The sequence below is a fragment of the Haliotis rubra genome, unplaced genomic scaffold (assembly GCF_003918875.1).
Source record: "Haliotis rubra isolate DU_JTF1 unplaced genomic scaffold, ASM391887v1 Scf805, whole genome shotgun sequence".
Classification (NCBI taxonomy): domain Eukaryota; kingdom Metazoa; phylum Mollusca; class Gastropoda; order Lepetellida; family Haliotidae; genus Haliotis; species Haliotis rubra.
Window position 1 is genome coordinate 164,321 of NW_025767530.1, and position 18,107 is coordinate 182,427.

General features: G+C 40.6%; 1 protein-coding gene across 1 annotated transcript; it reads left to right on the forward strand.

Moving 5' to 3' along the window:
• Positions 1–34: 34 nt before the first annotated feature.
• Positions 35–14,773, forward strand: LOC124261717 (protein prenyltransferase alpha subunit repeat-containing protein 1-like). Its single transcript, XM_046696060.1, has 7 exons — positions 35–266; positions 3,981–4,150; positions 6,648–6,723; positions 7,188–7,292; positions 8,120–8,429; positions 11,195–11,421; positions 12,757–14,773. Exons 1-7 carry the CDS (start codon positions 184–186, stop codon positions 13,046–13,048), a joined length of 1,263 nt encoding a protein of 420 aa, XP_046552016.1. The 5' UTR covers positions 35–183; the 3' UTR covers positions 13,049–14,773.
• The last annotated feature ends 3,334 nt before the right edge of the window (positions 14,774–18,107 follow it).

Genomic DNA, 18,107 nt, shown 5'->3' on the forward strand with positions numbered 1-18,107 from the left:
TGCGAGACGGGGCCCAGCTTATCTCTACAGTTAGATTAGACAGAACATAGTTTACTCAACTATATTTCCACATCACACTAATAATGAAATCAGTTAATAAAAACGGTTTATGTGTTTTAAGGGATTAGGAATTGCAAACGATTGAAATTAATAATTCACCATTGACATGTATTTTGTCACGTGATGCAAACAAACAAAATGGCGGATCAAAGAGGGGCACGGCTTTTTGCAGACATAAACAGTTGCTTCAGGAGAGATCCACTGATGTATGTTCACCCAATCGTAATTACCAAAATACATTTTCAACACACTCGTGAATGCTCGCTTCACATGTCTTTAGAAAATTGAATGTATCCTGCAAAATAGATCACATTCTCAAATAAAACGCGCAGTGAGCTGATGGCAGATTGACTTAAAGTTGAGACGAAGTTGAGTAGATCTTATAACATGAGTAAAGTGACACATCGCTATGGAAGTCTCTGAATCCCTGTAGACATTATAATTGTTATAACACGGCGAATGCACATAGATTCGGGCACACCAGACATACCCTGTTGGTTCGGGGATAGGCAGATCGACGGAGAAAGTCAGTCGAACGTAGTGTATTTAGGATAGTGATATTGTGAAGGGAGACGGTGATATATGTGGTCTACGAATGGTGCGTTAAACTCGTTGACACTGCCAACTGGTAGACAATTTACATTAGACTCGTAGACAAACCGAAGGTGTATTCGTTGAATTTCTGTATATTTCTTGTGTGTGAAACTAAGCACTGATCAGTATTATTATCATTATTATTAAAACTTAGTGAAATATTGGCTTGTCTTTTATTTACTTCAGTAACAGTTTGGTAAGAGTTCCTCCCGTTCCCCCATCCCAAATAATATGTGTAAATATTCTAGAATTATAAACAAAACTTAACACAACAATTACTAGAGAACTCACAAAATGATTAAAAGTCCAAAATTTAAGTTAGGGCTAGGTTTAGGGTTATGTTGAGAGTTTGGTTTAGAGTTGGGGGAACGGAAGGAACTCTTTCCAGCAAGTGGATTACAGTACTAATATTGTAGTCATTATTTTTTTACTTGCAAGATCTTTTGATCGCTAGTAACAGGGCTCCAGATAAGGGCCGTATCGGCGTATGTACGGATGATAAATATGCACGATATGGTTGGAAATAATTTAGAAAACATAGCAGCCGCAGCAATGGTGTATGGTCTTAGAATCATTTACAGACTTATTTATCTGAAAAAAGTATTGTTTTATTGCGTTTTTTACCTGTTTACACAAGAGTATCAATGTTGTGGTGCATATATGAAACGAAACACAAGATCACATACTCCATTAAATTCCATTCAGTACTTACGTTTTTCCAGTACTCCTATTTTTGAAAAATAAGGAATACATACTCCTAATGTTGAAAAATTATCTGGAGCCCTGCTAGTAAGAAATTAGAAAGATATCACTTGATCCTCACATCATGCTGTACTGGCTGCCAAACAGTTTTAGCGGTATTTACAAAAGTACTCCGCCATTCATTAGATTAATGAAACAGAATTAATTATGATACTTAATTATCTATTCACCGATGTGTCCATGCCGTTCATTGCCGCCGATGATGTTTTTAGATAACGCAGTGGAAGGGAATCACGGCAGTACAAATAGGTGTTTTCTCACAACAAACTGTAACAGTTATCGCCACATCAGAATGTATTATGTCATTCGGGAAATAATATATATTTATGTCCTAAAATGACCTTGAATAATTGATTGTGTGACCACTTGAGGTTTTTTTACGGTAGATTGATAGGGAATGAAACAATTAATGACTTATATGAACTTGCTATTATATAGATTGTGTGACAACATGGTATAAAATAATAAAACATCAACAAACAAAAAAACAGCAGTGAATGCAAGAGATTATGTTTGAACACTGAAATATCACAGATTAGTTTTGTTATGTATGAAATGATATAATGTTATTTGACTTATGTATGAAGTATAATCTGACCGATATATAAGTATTGTAAAGAGATAAGAATGTTCTATCTTGTAATTGGCAGTTATCCCCGGTCTAATAACACACTGCTTAGTTTCCTCAATTTATGCCTTCTTGGAGATATTGTTAAGCTTGTTATAGGTAACAGCACCCTTCACTCTAAATGTTTATGGTTGTGCTGGTTCCAAAATTAGCAATTATCAAGAAGTCCAGTAAACTTCAGTTCAATAGTAAACTCAGCTAGTAATACATGCACTGAAAATAATGCTGAGATTCTAGTTTGGGCAGACTGAAATATTTTGGTACAAATTGATATTTTTAACTTCTCACCGTTGGTTCAACCAGGAGGCAAACTGTCAGATAAAATAGATCTCCAGTATTGTACTGCAGTACTCACAAATGTAGAGATTGAACGCAGGAAAATAGACTGTGTCCCAAGGGATGTACAAAAATATTCATTCTACTTTCAACACATTAAGAGCAGTTACGGGCAATTGTCTTGTCACCCATCAGTCAAGACCACTGTCCACATGATCATTGACTAAACGATCTAAAGTAATGATCTAAGTGTATTGTTCACTACTCAGTTTATTTACCATGTAGGATCTTCACACTGCATGCAAGGACCTTTAACACTGATAATTGGGGGGTCCCCTGGACCTCTACTTTTGTATGTCATGGTTAACCCTGGTTCCCTTAGTAAATTGAAATGTATATTTTTGAACTAAATTGAAGTGTATGATATCTGAATAATGTCTTATATTCTCCAAATATTATGACATTTGTGATAATTGCTATGTACATTTCTCATTGGTAGCTACATGGCCCTCACATGTCAGGCTGTAAGAGCACAATGAAGTTTTCCGTGCTGTGATAAGACTTAATACTGTTTGAAGCAGCTATAATCCTTACTCACTCACACATTACACATGCTAGACTCTGACAAGGTTGGCTATGTAGAGTACAAGTTAATTACACACGGGTTGATAGATAAGTTGTAAGCTGTTCATGGAAGGAATTGCGTAAAAATGAAATCTTTCATTGTGGACATTACATGATGCAACAGAGCCAGTGAAATAAGCAGGGGCCTTCTTTTGAAAATGGAAAAATTTGAGAAAGTATTTTGATCTTTTGATGACATTGACATATTGAAAATCTCTCACGGGAATTAGTACCAGGATTGAAAACACCTTGAAAACACTAGCATGTTAAGGAGATATATTGAATGTAAACCTCTTAACATATGTTAAATGGACAAGTAAAGTATACATATGTACTCTCAAGAAAAATTCATAATTGATTTAATTCTCTAAGTCTAAATAGCACCAAACAACTGCTCTAATTCCACAACCTGTGCATATGCATAGCGTAATCCCAGCCTCAGCAGAGTTGTTTCGCTTTGTTTACAGTGCATTCATCTACATAACATGAGAGTGATTTTTCTGTTACTCTGAGTGGTAGACATGAGATAGCATATTTTTTCGTGGAGATGTCCCAGTCCATCCAAAAGAGGTACAGCATATATGTTATAAATGGTATATGCTCACAGCCACGTACATGACATGCAACTTTTCAAAAGTAAAGTCACCTGAAATCATGTAAATCTGTTGCAAATTACAAATTCAAGTCTTTCTGTAGTGACATCTGATAGGTCATCTTCACTTGATAGATCTACTTTACATTCTTTGATGCACTCAAAACTTGTTTACACAGCTAATACTAATATTTGAGAATGTGTAAGGTCATTGTGCAAAAATTCAATATTTTTATTTGTGTTATTGTCTGGTGATGCCATGGTGAATGCTAGTTATCTACTAAACACTGTACTGAAACACTGTACTGAAGCACTGTATATATCCTTTAAGGTTGTCTAAGTAGCTGATCAGAGTGTATTCAGTGCAGCAAAGTAGGGAAATCATGAACAGATTACATTTACACCTGTTCTATGACCTTACCATGCTTACTGGCTCTTCCACAGAGATGAATACGACTTCTTGCCAGTGACCGAACCAAAGCACAACAAGAGTCCATTGGTGGTGGTGGAGCACAAGCTAGGTCTGGAGGCATGGTGTGTTAAGATCCTCTTCCGATACTGCTATGACAGGCTTCTAGATTGGAGAAGTAAAGAGGGACAGGCAAAATTTGCACGTGAGTATACACATAAGACTGAAAGCCAAACCGTGTGTGACATACCATTTGGTTCCCTGCTGTCATCAGTACTCCCCATTGCACTGTGGAGTCATCTGTACTCCCCATGCCTCCATGCAGTCATCTGTACTTCCCATTGCACCTTAGAGTGATCTGTGTACCCAATGGCTCCATGCAGTCATCTGTACTTCCCATTGCACCGTAGAGTGATCTGTGTACCCAATGGCTCCATGCAGTCATCTGTACTTCCCATTGCACCGTGGAGTGATCTGTGTACCCAATGGCTCCATGCAGTCATCTGTACTTCCCATTGCACCGTGGAGTGATCTGTGTACCCAATGGCTCCATGCAGTCATCTGTACTTCCCATTGCACCGTAGAGTGATCTGTGTACCCAATGGCTCCATGCAGTCATCTGTACTTCCCATTGCACCATTAGTAGTGATCATCTGTGCACCGTACCCAATGGCTCCATGCAGTCATCTGTACTTCCCATTGCACCGTAGAGTGATCTGTGTACCCAATGGCTCCATGCAGTCATCTGTACTTCCCATTGCACCGTAGAGTGATCTGTGTACCCAATGGCTCCATGCAGTCATCTGTACTTCCCATTGCACCGTCTGATCTGTGTACCCAATGGCTCCATGCAGTCATCTGTACTTCCCATTGCACCGTAGAGTGATCTATGTACCCAATGGCTCCATGCAGTCATCTGTACTTCCCATTGCACCGTAGAGTGATCTGTGTACCCAATGGCTCCATGCAGTCATCTGTACTTCCCATTGCACCGTAGAGTGATCTGTGTACCCAATGGCTCCATGCAGTCATCTGTACTTCCCATTGCACCGTAGAGTGATCTGTGTACCCAATGGCTCCATGCAGTCATCTGTACTTCCCATTGCACCGTAGAGTGATCTGTGTACCCAATGGCTCCATGCAGTCATCTGTACTTCCCATTGCACCGCACCATAGAGTGATCTATGTACCCAATGGCTCCATGCAGTCATCTGTACTTCCCATTGCACCGTAGAGTGATCTATGTACCCAATGGCTCCATGCAGTCATCTGTACTTCCCATTGCACCGTAGAGTGATCTGTGTACCCAATGGCCCATGCAGTCATCTGGGCTCCATGCAGTCATCTGTACTCCCATGCTCCATGCAGTCATCTGTGTACCCAATGGCTCCATGCAGTCATCTGTACTCCCCATTGCACCATAGAGTGATCTGTGTACCCAATGGCTCCATGCAGTCATCTGTACTCCCCATGGCTCCATGGCTCCATGGCTCCATGCAGTCATCTGAACTCTCCATGGCTCCATGCAGTCATCTGCACCATATCTCCCCATGGCTCCATGCAGTCATCACTCCCATGGCTCCATGCAGTCATCTTGCACCATAGAGTGACCTGTGTACCCAATGGCTCCATGCAGTCATCTCTACTCCCATTGCACCATAGAGTGATCTGTGTACCCAATGGCTCCATGCAGTCATCTCTACTCCCATTGCACCTTAGAGTGATCTGTGTACCCAATGGCTCCATGCAGTCATCTGTACTCCCCATTGCACCGTAGAGTGATCTGTGTACCCAATGGTTCCATGCAGTCATCTGTACTCCCCATGGCTCCATGCAGTCATCTGTACTCCCCATTGCACCATAGAATGATCTGTGTACCCAATGGCTCCATGCAGTCATCTGTACTCCCCATGGCTCCATGCAGTCATCTGTACTCCCCATTGCACCATAGAGTGATCTCTATACCCATTATCCAGCCTCATGTAAGAATGTTAAGTTTTGATTGGTTCACTTGACTCTGATAAAATACCATGTACACCCATCACGATCCGCGAGCAGGGAGTACAAAAGTCATATTATCCCGCCATGCCTCGGTGACCACGCGAAGTGAGAAAAGCGTGCATAGCCAAGCCTTTAGTAACATGCGCTGCATTGAGGTCAATCTGTGAACCGTGGCATCTCACATAAATAAAAACAAGTCGATTCGATGTGTATTGTTTTCTTTTGATTTAGTAAAAACATTCGGCTAGATAAATGCGTTATCACATCGTGTCAAGGGAAATACGGGGTTTTATCAGTCCCGAGTAAGGTTGTATTCCCCGAGCCGGAGGAATACAACCTTACTCGGGACTGATAAAACCCTGTATTTCCCTCGACACGATGTGATAACTTATAATGGCTCCATGCAGTCATCTGTACTCTCCATAGATCCATGCAGTCATTTGTACTCCCCAATTCTCCATGCACAATTGTTGTGATATTTTAAGTTTAATTGAATCATCTAAAGGTATGGGGAGGCTTATTTTTAACAAAGGCATGCCCAAATTATGGAGGCTTGTGTCTGGTGACCTATGGCACATTTTGAAAAATTTGCATTTCTATCCTTGCTTTAGAGTTGCGCTTCATCATTCAAGATTTCCACCAGTCCCAAGGAGAATTTCGTTCATCTTTCTTTACATAATGTATTTGTTTGTGTCTCACAGATCCTCAGGAAGTTTCTGGTCTGTCAAGAGCTGTTCTTCTTATTCAACCCGACTGCTACACAGTCTGGAATATTAGGTAACTATCCAGTTTCTGAACTCCATTTTCACTCAACACCAGTGTCATATATAACTGTATCTTGACTGAATGTCTAATGCATGATTTATGAGATGAAACACCTTGTTGTGCTAAAAACCTCAGAGATCAAGCAGTGCTGAATGAGGCCTCGATGGCTTCTTTGAAGAATGAAAATGCTGGTCCTAAATTACTTGATTTAACAATACTGATATGGTTCCCTTCTAATGAAGAAATGTAAAGTTGGCCGGAACTATCCCGGAGTTGGAGATATGACAAACTTGGTCATCAGGATGTTCACACCTGACATATTCAGGGCAGCGGTCTCACAATATTCAGAATAATCTCATGAGACTTCCTAGGGGGCATCTCGATATATGATACACAATTGTAAATACACAATAATTACCAACGCATGGAATTTATGATGAAATTCATGACTATTAATCTGACATTCTTCTTTGTAGGAAGGACCTTGTGGAGTGTGGGGATGTAACAATTGCAGATGACTTGAAACTAGGATCCTTGATTCTATCTAAACATCCTAAAAGTGCTGAAACATTTATACACAGGTAACATGGTGTTGGGTGTAAATGATATCAACTAATTCTGCAGTACTAGAAGTGGATCTAGAAACATTCCAAATTTACATCTCCATTCTTTCTAATGACAGTTGATATTAATGAGGTAAATGATGTCACTGATCCGTATTTCTTCTATGTATTGCAGCAATCTTCATGTCATTAGTAGACATTAATCTCAATGTTCTTCTGTTATGAAGTTGTGTGTGACAAAATCAATAGCATACACACTGTTTATATTGGTGCACTGTTTACTGGGATTGCCATGGTTATGCAGTCTTCCAAGATTCACATAGTTAATTAACAATGTATTCCTGTGTTCAGATTTGAAAATGTACATGAGTTTTCTTTCAAATATCCTGTAAGGCACATGTTGAGTTTTAGATAACAAAGCTGTTCTGTAGTTCTCTCTGCACAACTTGTGACTCAGTCACCTGACACACCACCTTGGCCCTAAACCCGTTATGTTGATTCTGGACAAGGGATGCACTGGCCATTCTAAAACTGTATAGATGATTCAAACATAATAAATTACGCAAAATTATTGAAACATTATTTATCTAGCAGAACATGGTTTAGTCATAGAAATTTCAGGAATCTGTAGATTCTTCTTCCAGAATCAATAGATTCCGATGAATACTCCAGTACACAGTGCTATGCTTGTGGATATAAGTCCAAGATTCACCATGAATATGTTTGTCAGCTTTGTTAGCACAATAACCATTCCCTGGTGGCAGACCCCTACCATCTGATGCCACATTGACTTGTACACCATGATATCACTGAGCTCCAAATGACTCTCTCTGCATGTCTGTCAGGCGATGGCTGCTGCTGAAGCTGCTCAACCAGTGTCTTGCCTCCAGTAACGACAGCAATGCCAGTAACAACAGTTGCCAACAAGATGGCTGCATCAACATGGATGCTATTGGTGTGGACTTCCTGCCCCACGTGGATGACCACGCCCCCAACAATCACATGCTCCAGATGGCCATCCACAGAGATGTCCAGGGACAGATGCAGGAGGAGTTGAGTGTATGCAGGCGTGCCGCGGACAGGTACCCATGTAACTACCACGCCTGGAGCCATCGGATCTGGACATTACAACACTGCTATAACTGTTCAACACGGGTATGTCATCTGTGTCCATTAAGACACCGCTGTGACAGTCATCTCAGGGCTGTTAATGCTTAAAGAGGTTAATGATACTAACAGATTCAAACTTGGCTTTAACTTTTCAAGCTTTTATTTATGGAGTAAGTGTGTAGCAGAAGTTAGGTTCAGTTACCTGATGTAGGCAGAAGAAGTTAGGTTTAGTTGTGTGAGTGTGATACCTGAGGCAGGTTGGGTGGCAGACACTGATTGCAGGGTTCTCATGGTTGAACCAATACCTAGTGCTATGCTGCCAAGAGAAACTGGTGCTGTTTGATATATGCACTTTCTCATTGCTTATGCTGAGTTATGCTCGTAAGAGAAATTTCCACAGGAGTTAAAAGTAAATATGAAAATAATAGATTCAATTTTTGAAACTTCAGGCACAGTACCTCACAGTACCATAAGCACCTGCCTGACACCTGTAGTGAAGGTGTCTTGTGTGGAGAACACCTGTTAAGGTGTCTTCTGTGCAGAAAACCTGTGTGGTTAAGATGTCTTGTGTGAAGAACACCTCTGTGGTTAAGGTGTCTTGTGTGCAGACACCTGTGTGGTTAAGGTGTATTGTGTTAAGAACACCTCTGTGGTTAAGGTGTCCTGTGTGAAGAACACCTGAGTGATGAAGGTGTCTTGCATGGAGAACACCTGTGGAGAAGGTGTCTTGCATGGAGAACACCTCAGTGATGAAAGTGTCTTGTGTGGAGAACACCTCTGTAGTGAAGGTGTCTTGTGTGAAGAACACCTCTGTGGTGAAGGTGTCTTGCATGGAGAATAGGGCTGCGCAATATAACCGGTTTACCGGTATTTACCGGTTCAGACATGAACACGATACGTATTGCGCTATGCTGATCGAAAACCGGTATTTTGACATGCATTCGGAAAACTTCCTAACACCAGGAAATCTTTGGATATTTCCAATTTTTAAATCGTTCCTTTCCTTGTTTCATTTGTGCCAAACATTATTTACATTTATATATTGTCATCATTAAAAGTTCTTATCAAAGCCTAGTCAAGCATAGTGATTTTGTTCTGTTTTTGCTTTATAAATCAAGCATTAATTCGATAATAAGTAGTTTTTGCTAAAAAAAACTTCTTACAATATATTGCAATACATATTTCAATATATGCTTTCGCATCGCAATATGAAAATTCTATGCAATACCCACCCCTAATTGAGAATACCTCTGTTATTAAGGTGTCTTGTGTGTAGAACACCTCAGTGATGAAGGTGTCCTGTGTGAAGAACAACTCTGTGATGAAGGTGTCTTGTGTTGACCACCTCATTGATGAAGGTGTCCTATGTGAAGAACACCTCTGTGATGAAGGTGTCTCGTGTGTAGAACACCTCAGTGATTAAGGTGTCCTGTGTGATGAACACCTCTGGTTAAGGTGTCTTGTGTGGAGAACACCTCTGTGGTGAAAGTGTCTTGTGTGAAGAACACCTCTATAGTGAAAGTGTCTTGCATTGAGAACACCTGTGGTTAAGATGTCTTGTGTGTAGAACACCTCTGTGGTGAAGGTGTCCTGTATGAAGAACACCTCTGTCATGAAGATGTCTTGTGTTTAGAACACCCCAGTGATGAAGGTGTCCTGTGTGTAGAACACCTAATTGATGAAGGTGTCTTGTGTGGAGAACACCTCATTGATGAAGGTGTCCTATGAGAAGAACACCTCTGTGGTTAAGGTGTCTTGTGTGTAGAACACCTCTGTGGTGAAAGTGTCTTGCATGAAGAACACCTCTTTGGTTACGGTGTCTTGTGTGAAGAACACCTCTATGGTGAAAGTGTCTTGCATGGAGAACACCTCTGTGGTTAAGGTGTCTTGTGTGTTGACCACCTCAGTGATGAAGGTGTCCTGTGTGAAGAACACCTCTGTGATGAAGGTGTCTCATGTGTAGAACACCTCATTGATGAAGGTGTCCTGTGTGATGAACACCTCTGGTTAAGGTGTCTTGTGTGGAGAACAACTCTGGTTAAGCTGTCTTGTGTGAAGAACACCTCTTTGGTTAAGGTGTCTTGTGTGGAGAACAACTCTGGTTAAGCTGTCTTGTGTGAAGAACACCTCTTTGGTTAAGGTGTCTTGTGTGAAGAACACCTCTGTAGTGAAAGTGTCTTGCATGGAGGACACCTGTAGTTAAGATGTCTTGTGTGTAGAACACCTCTGTGGTGAAGGTGTCCTGTGTGAAGAACACCACTGTCATGAAGGTGTCTTGTGTCTAGAACACCCCAGTGATGAAGGTGTCCTGTGTGTAGAACACCTCTGTGGTTAAGGTAGCTTGTGTGTGGGACACCTCTGTGGTGAAAGTGGCTTGTGTAAAGAACACCTGAGTGGTGAATGTGTCTTGTGTGTAGAACACCTCTGTGGTGAAAGTGTCTTGTGTAAAGAATACCACAGTGGTGAAGGTGTGTCTTGTGTGTAGAACACCTCTGTGGTGAAAGTGTCTTGTGTAAAGAATACCACAGTGGTGAATGTGTCTTGTGTGTAGAACACCTCTGTGGTTAAGGTGGCTTGTGTGTAGAACACCTCTGTGGTGAAAGTGTCTTGTGTGTAGAACACCTCTGTGGTATGGTGAATGGAGCATATGCCTAGAGTGGAGAAAGTCAGTGGTTTGATCCCAGACTGTACTTGTTGTTGCCCTGCCTGGCGGTGGTTGACCTGGAGACAGTTTTCTGTTTTTAAGCCCTATTTCCCATCACCTTGTGTGCATTCTGCTGATATGAACTGCCTCCACTCCCTGCCTACAGGTCCTCCTAGCAGAGCTTCATGCAACACAGTCTTGGGTTTCTAAGCACATCTCCGATCACAGTGGCTTCCACTACCGCCAGTTTATCCTCAACCAGCTGCTCCAGCAAGCTGACATTCTCAGGGACAAGTTCTGTACTAATGCCCACAACCTTCTAGAGAGGGAGCTTGAGCTGATCCTTGATCTCATCAATTCCTATCCCAGTCATGAAGCTCTCTGGTATCACAGGTAATGTCCTTGATCTCATCAATTCCTACCCTAGTCATGAAGCTCTCTGGTATCAAAGGTAATGTCCTTGATCTCATCAATTCCTACCCCAGTCATGAAACTCTCTGGTATCACAGGTAATGTCCTTGATCTCATCAATTCCTACCCCAGTCATGAAGCTCTCTGGTATCACAGGTAATGTCCTTGATCTCATCAATTCCTACCCCAGTCATGAAGCTCTCTGGTATCACAGGTAATGTCCTTGATGTCATCAATTCCTACCCCAGTCATGAAGCTCTCTGGTATCACAGGTAATGTCCTTGATGTCATCAATTCCTACCCCAGTCATGAAGCTCTCTGGTATCACAGGTAATGTCCTTGATGTCATCAATTCCCCCAGTACCCCAGTCATGAAAGCTCTCTGGTATCACAGGTATCACAGGTAATGTCCTTGATACTCATCAATTCCTACCCCAGTCATCAATTCCTACCCCAGTCATGAAGCTCTGTGGTATCACAGGTAATGTCCTTGATCTCATCAATTCCTACCCCAGTCATGAAGCTCTCTGGTATCACAGGTAATGTCCTTGATCTCATCAATTCCTACCCCAGTCATGAAGCTCTGTGGTATCACAGGTAATGTCCTTGATCTCATCAATTCCTACCCCAGTCATGAAGCTCTCTGGTATCACAGGTAATGTCCTTGATCTCATCAATTCCTGTATGCAGTGTGTAGATTTGACACATATCAGTTTCACAGTTCACAATGTCATAGACCTGAGTCATATATAGAGATTAGTACATGAGCAAGTGTGTCATATGACTTATGTGAAATGAATGTGAAATTTGTAGCGAGGACAATACTTAATTTTGCATGAGTTTCGTATAAGTTATCTGACACACTTGCTCGAATGTAATAATTTCTTTATAATCCATTTTATTCATGTACATTTGTGCAGTAATGGTAAGCAAGTGTGACGTCCCTCTTCATTGACGTCACGTCACATTCAATATGACACTGGTTATGTTTCACCATATGGGTAATAATTGTGTTTAAGCCATTTTTGTGTTTACATATGAGCTGCCAACAAAAGAGTTTGGTTAAAATCCATCTTTATTTGGCAAAATCAGTATCCTGAAATCAGCTTCAGTGGATTCTAATGTATTTTCCTGGTACTATCCAGAAACCAACATGATAATTTTAGTACTTGGAACGAATATCTTTTCTCAATGGTCATAATAATCAGTTTCATTAAAATTTCGGTATGTTTAGCATACCAGCAGCCTTTCAGGTACTGACAGAAAACTGGCAGTTAGTGGCAATTTTATCTACATCCATTGACTGACTCTCTCCAGAAAATTCGTCTTCCATTCACTTCATCATTCCCTGAGTAAAACTGCCAAGACCTCCTCCCACTCCCAGCAGCCCCTCTCATGTGACAAGAATGGCGGCTCGTGTTCCAGTGATGAACATGGAACCACAGATGAGCATCAAGGGCAGAAAAAGTTCAAGTCAGAGAACAGCGAACAACAAGGGCTGGTCCTGAGGGAGCTGGACTCTGTATCCCACAAAACAGCCCCAGACTCACACACACGTCACCTAGCAACACGATATAAAGAATGGATTCAACAATGTTTTAGTCATTAGAAACATGTTATAGATTAATGTATAATTATACGTATACTTTTAATCTTAATCTTATGCATTGTTATGAAAATGAAGTTACAGTGATATTAAAAGTGAGTGAAGGGAGTGATGTATTGCTGAAATCATTCTGTGATGTCTGTATTGTGCTATACATGTGTTGCTGTGAACATAATCAGAGGAATTATGTGTCTCCTGAGATTGGTAGAACAGTTTCATGTTGAATGTATGAAGTGAATGAGATTAATGAGAGATACATCAATAGCTTTAGGCTACTTTTGTATTTTGGGTTAAGTCTCTAATGTTCCCAGGAGAGTATTTCTCTCCAAACACACTACTTGGCAGGGGTTTGTGTGTCAAGCGCTCTGCTGTCAGGATTTGTTGCGATAAACCTTGGGACATTTCTCAAGAAATATGGTTCATGTAAACAGATCAAATACATTTTCCTTAAGACTTTGTATACAAATAGACCATATACAGATTTTGGTGTGTTGCTACTTGGGTAACCAGTTTTCTTGCCTCATCTACTGAATCATCACTGGATAGAGTGAAATCCACATAAGAATTCTTTTCAAAACCTTCCTGAAATATCTTTGAGAAATATCACCCAGCCACACTAGTGTTTACATTGATTTTTTCCCCATTTATTACATCAAACTGATTTCTCCCTCCACTGCTGATGAGATGCTGTTAGATGAAGAGGTACAGCGATCATTGCATGTTGTTTTCATCAGTTATCTGCCAGTTTAGTATAAACAAGATGTTCAATGTGATTATCATTACACCCAATCCCCAGGTCCAAATCCCCACATGGGTAGATGTGTACAACACATTTCTGGTGTCCCCTACCATGATATGGACTATTGCTCAGAAACCCCACATCACTCAGTAGAGCTGGACTAAAATAAACTGGCAATCTGGAAATGTCATTATTGCCATTCCAAACTTACTGACCCGATTTCTGACCTCTCGTGACATTTATTGCGACATCTGGCAGTCTTGAAATATCCAACACAGTCAGTCTGAAACTCAGCAACAGACAAGGGAGATAATATTTTGTTAATCTGTTTGCACAACGAGATGAGTTGACTGCTGAATCTTGATGAAATGGTTAGGTTCAATATGTTACTGTATGAGTTCTGTACCCACAAATCTTGGTTTTGACCCCTACTCAAACATTCAGATGTATGGAAGTTGCGTTCCCACTTCCGGCTATCCTTAGGCTGTAACTGATTTGCTTTGCTCAAGGTTGCCTTTTGTGAGTTAACGTTAGACGCCGGCATATTGTTATGTCAGTTTCCAAGGGGACTCACTGTCAGTCTGGTAGAATTGATCCATCCAACATGTATATGTTGTAGTGGTAGTGGTAGCTGTAGTGTGCAGTAGTAGTCATACTACTAGTAGCAGCAGCAGTAGTAGTAATAGTAATTTGCATCAAATCCGTACCGCCAAGCATGCTCAAATTGCAACATTATTCCCCTAGTCAGTTGATCAGTGTGTGCTCCACTTCCACGCTCAGCTCCCTGTGGAGCACACAAACCATGCAACCTGTAAAGGTTAACACATTACCACCTGAGATTAGGTACCCATTTACTGCTCCATGAACAGAGATATATTTCCTACAAAGTCACTTCTTCAGGTAACAGGAGCGGTAGGATAGCCTAGTGGATAAAGCGTTCGCTCGTCACACCGAAGACCCGTGTTTGATTCCCAACATGGTTACAATGTGTGAAGCCCATTTCTGGTGTCAGCGCCATGATATTGCTAGAATGTTGTTAAAAGCGGCATAAAATCAAACTCACTCACTCACTTGAGGTAACACCATATGTATTGTGGATGCTACGTTGATGCTTCAGTATGTATTTACTGTTGTCTAGGTTAGAGGTTGGGTGACTGTAACCACTGGTAGTAGATGCAGCTCCCGCCATGTAATAAATAAGTGACTACCTATATTAATGGAAGATGCAGATTCAGATGCCAAAACCTATGCAATGCAAACATAGCATATTTATATGTGAGCATTTTCTGTTACAATGGATCCTGTATGACTGCAACATATTAAGCTGTTTATGGTTGAATTGTATTAAAGCACATGTGTAGATCGCTCCCCCGTGGACTATTCAAGATAAGAACATATAGTTGTGCTTAAGGTCAGGGTACCATAGGACCACCAAATGTGACTCAACCTTAACAACAGCAAAGGGGGATAACTCTCTGATAGTTCACAGTCTGCCGCATGATTGCCCAAACTATTACAGATACTGGACACCACTAGGAAGGATATTACTGGTGCTTCACAGATTCAGGCAGGCAGGCTCATGACAGCCGAACCTGCACAAGCAATTGAACCAGCTGTGAGTTCAGGGATTATCCTAGACAAGGAAGATATAGTGATGGAAATGGTCAGTCTGTATATTGGCCTCGTGTAATTTCAGTTCCAGCTATCTCATGTACAGGTTGATGTAAGTCTGTCCTTGAACTCAGGACTGTTAGTTGTTGTACCAGTCTGACACAGTATATATATAGTTGATCTATCTGTATATTGTAACCAGATGGTTTGGTTTGACCCAGTATATATATAGTTGATCTATCTGTATATTGTAACTAGATGGTTTGGTTTGACACAGTATATACATGTATAAAGTTGATCTATCTGTATATTTTAACTAGATGGTTTGGCTCAAAATGCACTGATCAATTGTCATAATAAATCAAATATAAAAATATGTATATCTACATAATATTTTCAATCAAATAGAAACATGATTATTTTCCCAGATGATAAATCTAAAAAGTATTTTTATGGTCAATGAAATGTTTATAACCTATCAAGGAAATTCTACAACTGTAGTTAGTACTCATGGTTGAAACCCTCCCTTCTCCTCCCGACATTGTTCATGTATCTCTGCTTCCGACACTTTTATCAGTAGGATCATCTGCACTGGTTTCTAACTTTACACATTTTGTGTGGTACGTCCACCAAAATGGCATTTGTTCATGTGTAGATAAATGCCTTAAAATTCTTCTCTTTTAAATTCAGTTGATTCATTACCATTTTTCTGGTTGAAACAAGTACACAGTGCTCTTCCCTTCACACTGATAGGTGGCAGTATCTTGCTAGATTTGACACTCCAATATAAACGTCCACAGTTAGCTCCCTTGAGTGTTGAACTTCAGACTTTTGGGTTGGCGATACATGGATGATGTTCAATGGCAATGTTTGGTTCATGTTTCCAGATATTATGTGCAGCTGAAGGATGTTGGTAGGAGAGCGATGTCAGTGTTGTGTGTCGGGTCATACATGCCAACAAAACAAACAATTATATATCCTGTTTGTTTGTTTTGCCCAAGTAGTGCACATCCTTCTACACCAATGGTTGTGGTTTATACTTAATTCTGGAACCATTCGCCTAGAATATGACACAAACATGTATCCGCCATCTTCTTTTATCAAGTGTATTATTTATCTGCCCTATAAGTGATAAGTACTGAGGGTATTTCTGATGCTGTTTTGTTTCCAGTCCATATTGTGCATTGTGTTGTTTAAGCACCCATTTAGTTTCTTGTTTTTCATATTAATTCATAGCAGAATGTTTTTCTTCATGATCTTGTTAGATGGTAGCAGATGCTTTTACATTCATACAAGTATTAGCATCATTTGGGTTTGTTTTGTTGACACTACTTTTGAGTTAATGAGTCAAAGCGAGTTTCTGTTTTTGAATTGTTTCGTCAGCTTTATTGATATTATCTACCTCAGAGTTCATATTATATCTGCCGTAGACCTCACTGCCATACTGAAGGCAAAACACCAGATTGAGTTGCATAGGCTCTGTTGTCTGTGGTATTGCTGTTCGTCATTAGCTGTTGCCCAGCAGTTTGTGCTACCATGGATACATAGAGGTCTCTCATTGTTGTACAGGTGTACTGGATTGAAGGTTATATGTCTGTGTTGGCACAGATAAGGTTTTGTGGGACCCTCCCGAGAACCATTTTGTAATCAACTGTGAGATGAAATCTGAACACAGGGAAACGGGATGTGACTTGTAGTAGTACAACATGAATAAGTGCTTGTATGCACCAGGTTTTATACCACAAATCACAGGCATTAAGCCACACAAAGCCCCATGTGATATTGCTTCAACAAATTTATCTTGCCAACATGTTTTATTCTGCCATTGTGAAAGAATTTAATCAAATGTAAATTTGATAGAAAACAGTGGTTCGATTTGTACAGTGTCACATGAATTCTGTGACTTGTTCACGATGTGTAGCTTTTCCTTCAGGCGGTACAAGGAATTTATTCTGCTCAGAAATATGTTTCCACCCAAGTGGGTACATAGTATTTACGCCATATAGCTGGAATATTGCTGAGTGTGGCGTCAAACTAAACTCACTCACATAGTATTTTATCCTGATGACATGAACCAGTCAGATATCAAGGTTCTAAGATGGAGGTTAGATTCAGCTTTTGTTGACCATACTGGAGCAGTGACTGCTGCTTGAATTGTTTTCATGATAAGAGTTGATGCACGATGTTCAGCATCTGAATAGTCCAGGATTTCAAGTTGCAGTGCGGCGTTGTCTCCACCCAGGATCCGATATCATTGGTAAGAACTACACACAAACCTGGTTGTTGGTGGGTCTCCTGTATATGTTGGTGTTGTAATATTCAGTGATTTCCTCTTGTTCCTCTAGTCAGCTGACATGCTGTGATGTAAGTGAATTACTGTAGTGTTAAACCAAACTCACTCACTCACTCATTACTGGTGAATCCTTTAACTACATCTTGTCCTGTCCTGGTAAATGGAATACAGGCCAATGTCCAGTCCAGTTTTATATCACCTGTACTTTGTAGCGATTGTAGAGTTTTAGGGGGGTAAATCCCACTCAGAATTGTGTCACATTTTGTTTGTTGATAGTTGTTATAAGTATGTTCTCATGACGCAGTTTGATATCACGTAACTCCTGTAGTTGGGTTGATTAATCTGGTGGTGGTGATGAACCTTGTGATGTGTGAAGCCCAGGAGTGATGCAGCATGATAGTGTGAACTAGGGGCAAACA

Excerpts from the sequence above, each read along its gene's own strand:
- LOC124261717 (XM_046696060.1), top strand. The coding sequence starts at position 184 with ATGCAAACAAACAAAATGGCGGATCAAAGAGGGGCACGGCTTTTTGCA. Across the intron at positions 4,151-6,647 it reads GGGACAGGCAAAATTTGCAC|ATCCTCAGGAAGTTTCTGGT; the intron begins GTGAGTATACAC and ends TGTGTCTCACAG. Across the intron at positions 8,430-11,194 it reads GCTATAACTGTTCAACACGG|GTCCTCCTAGCAGAGCTTCA; the intron begins GTATGTCATCTG and ends CCCTGCCTACAG.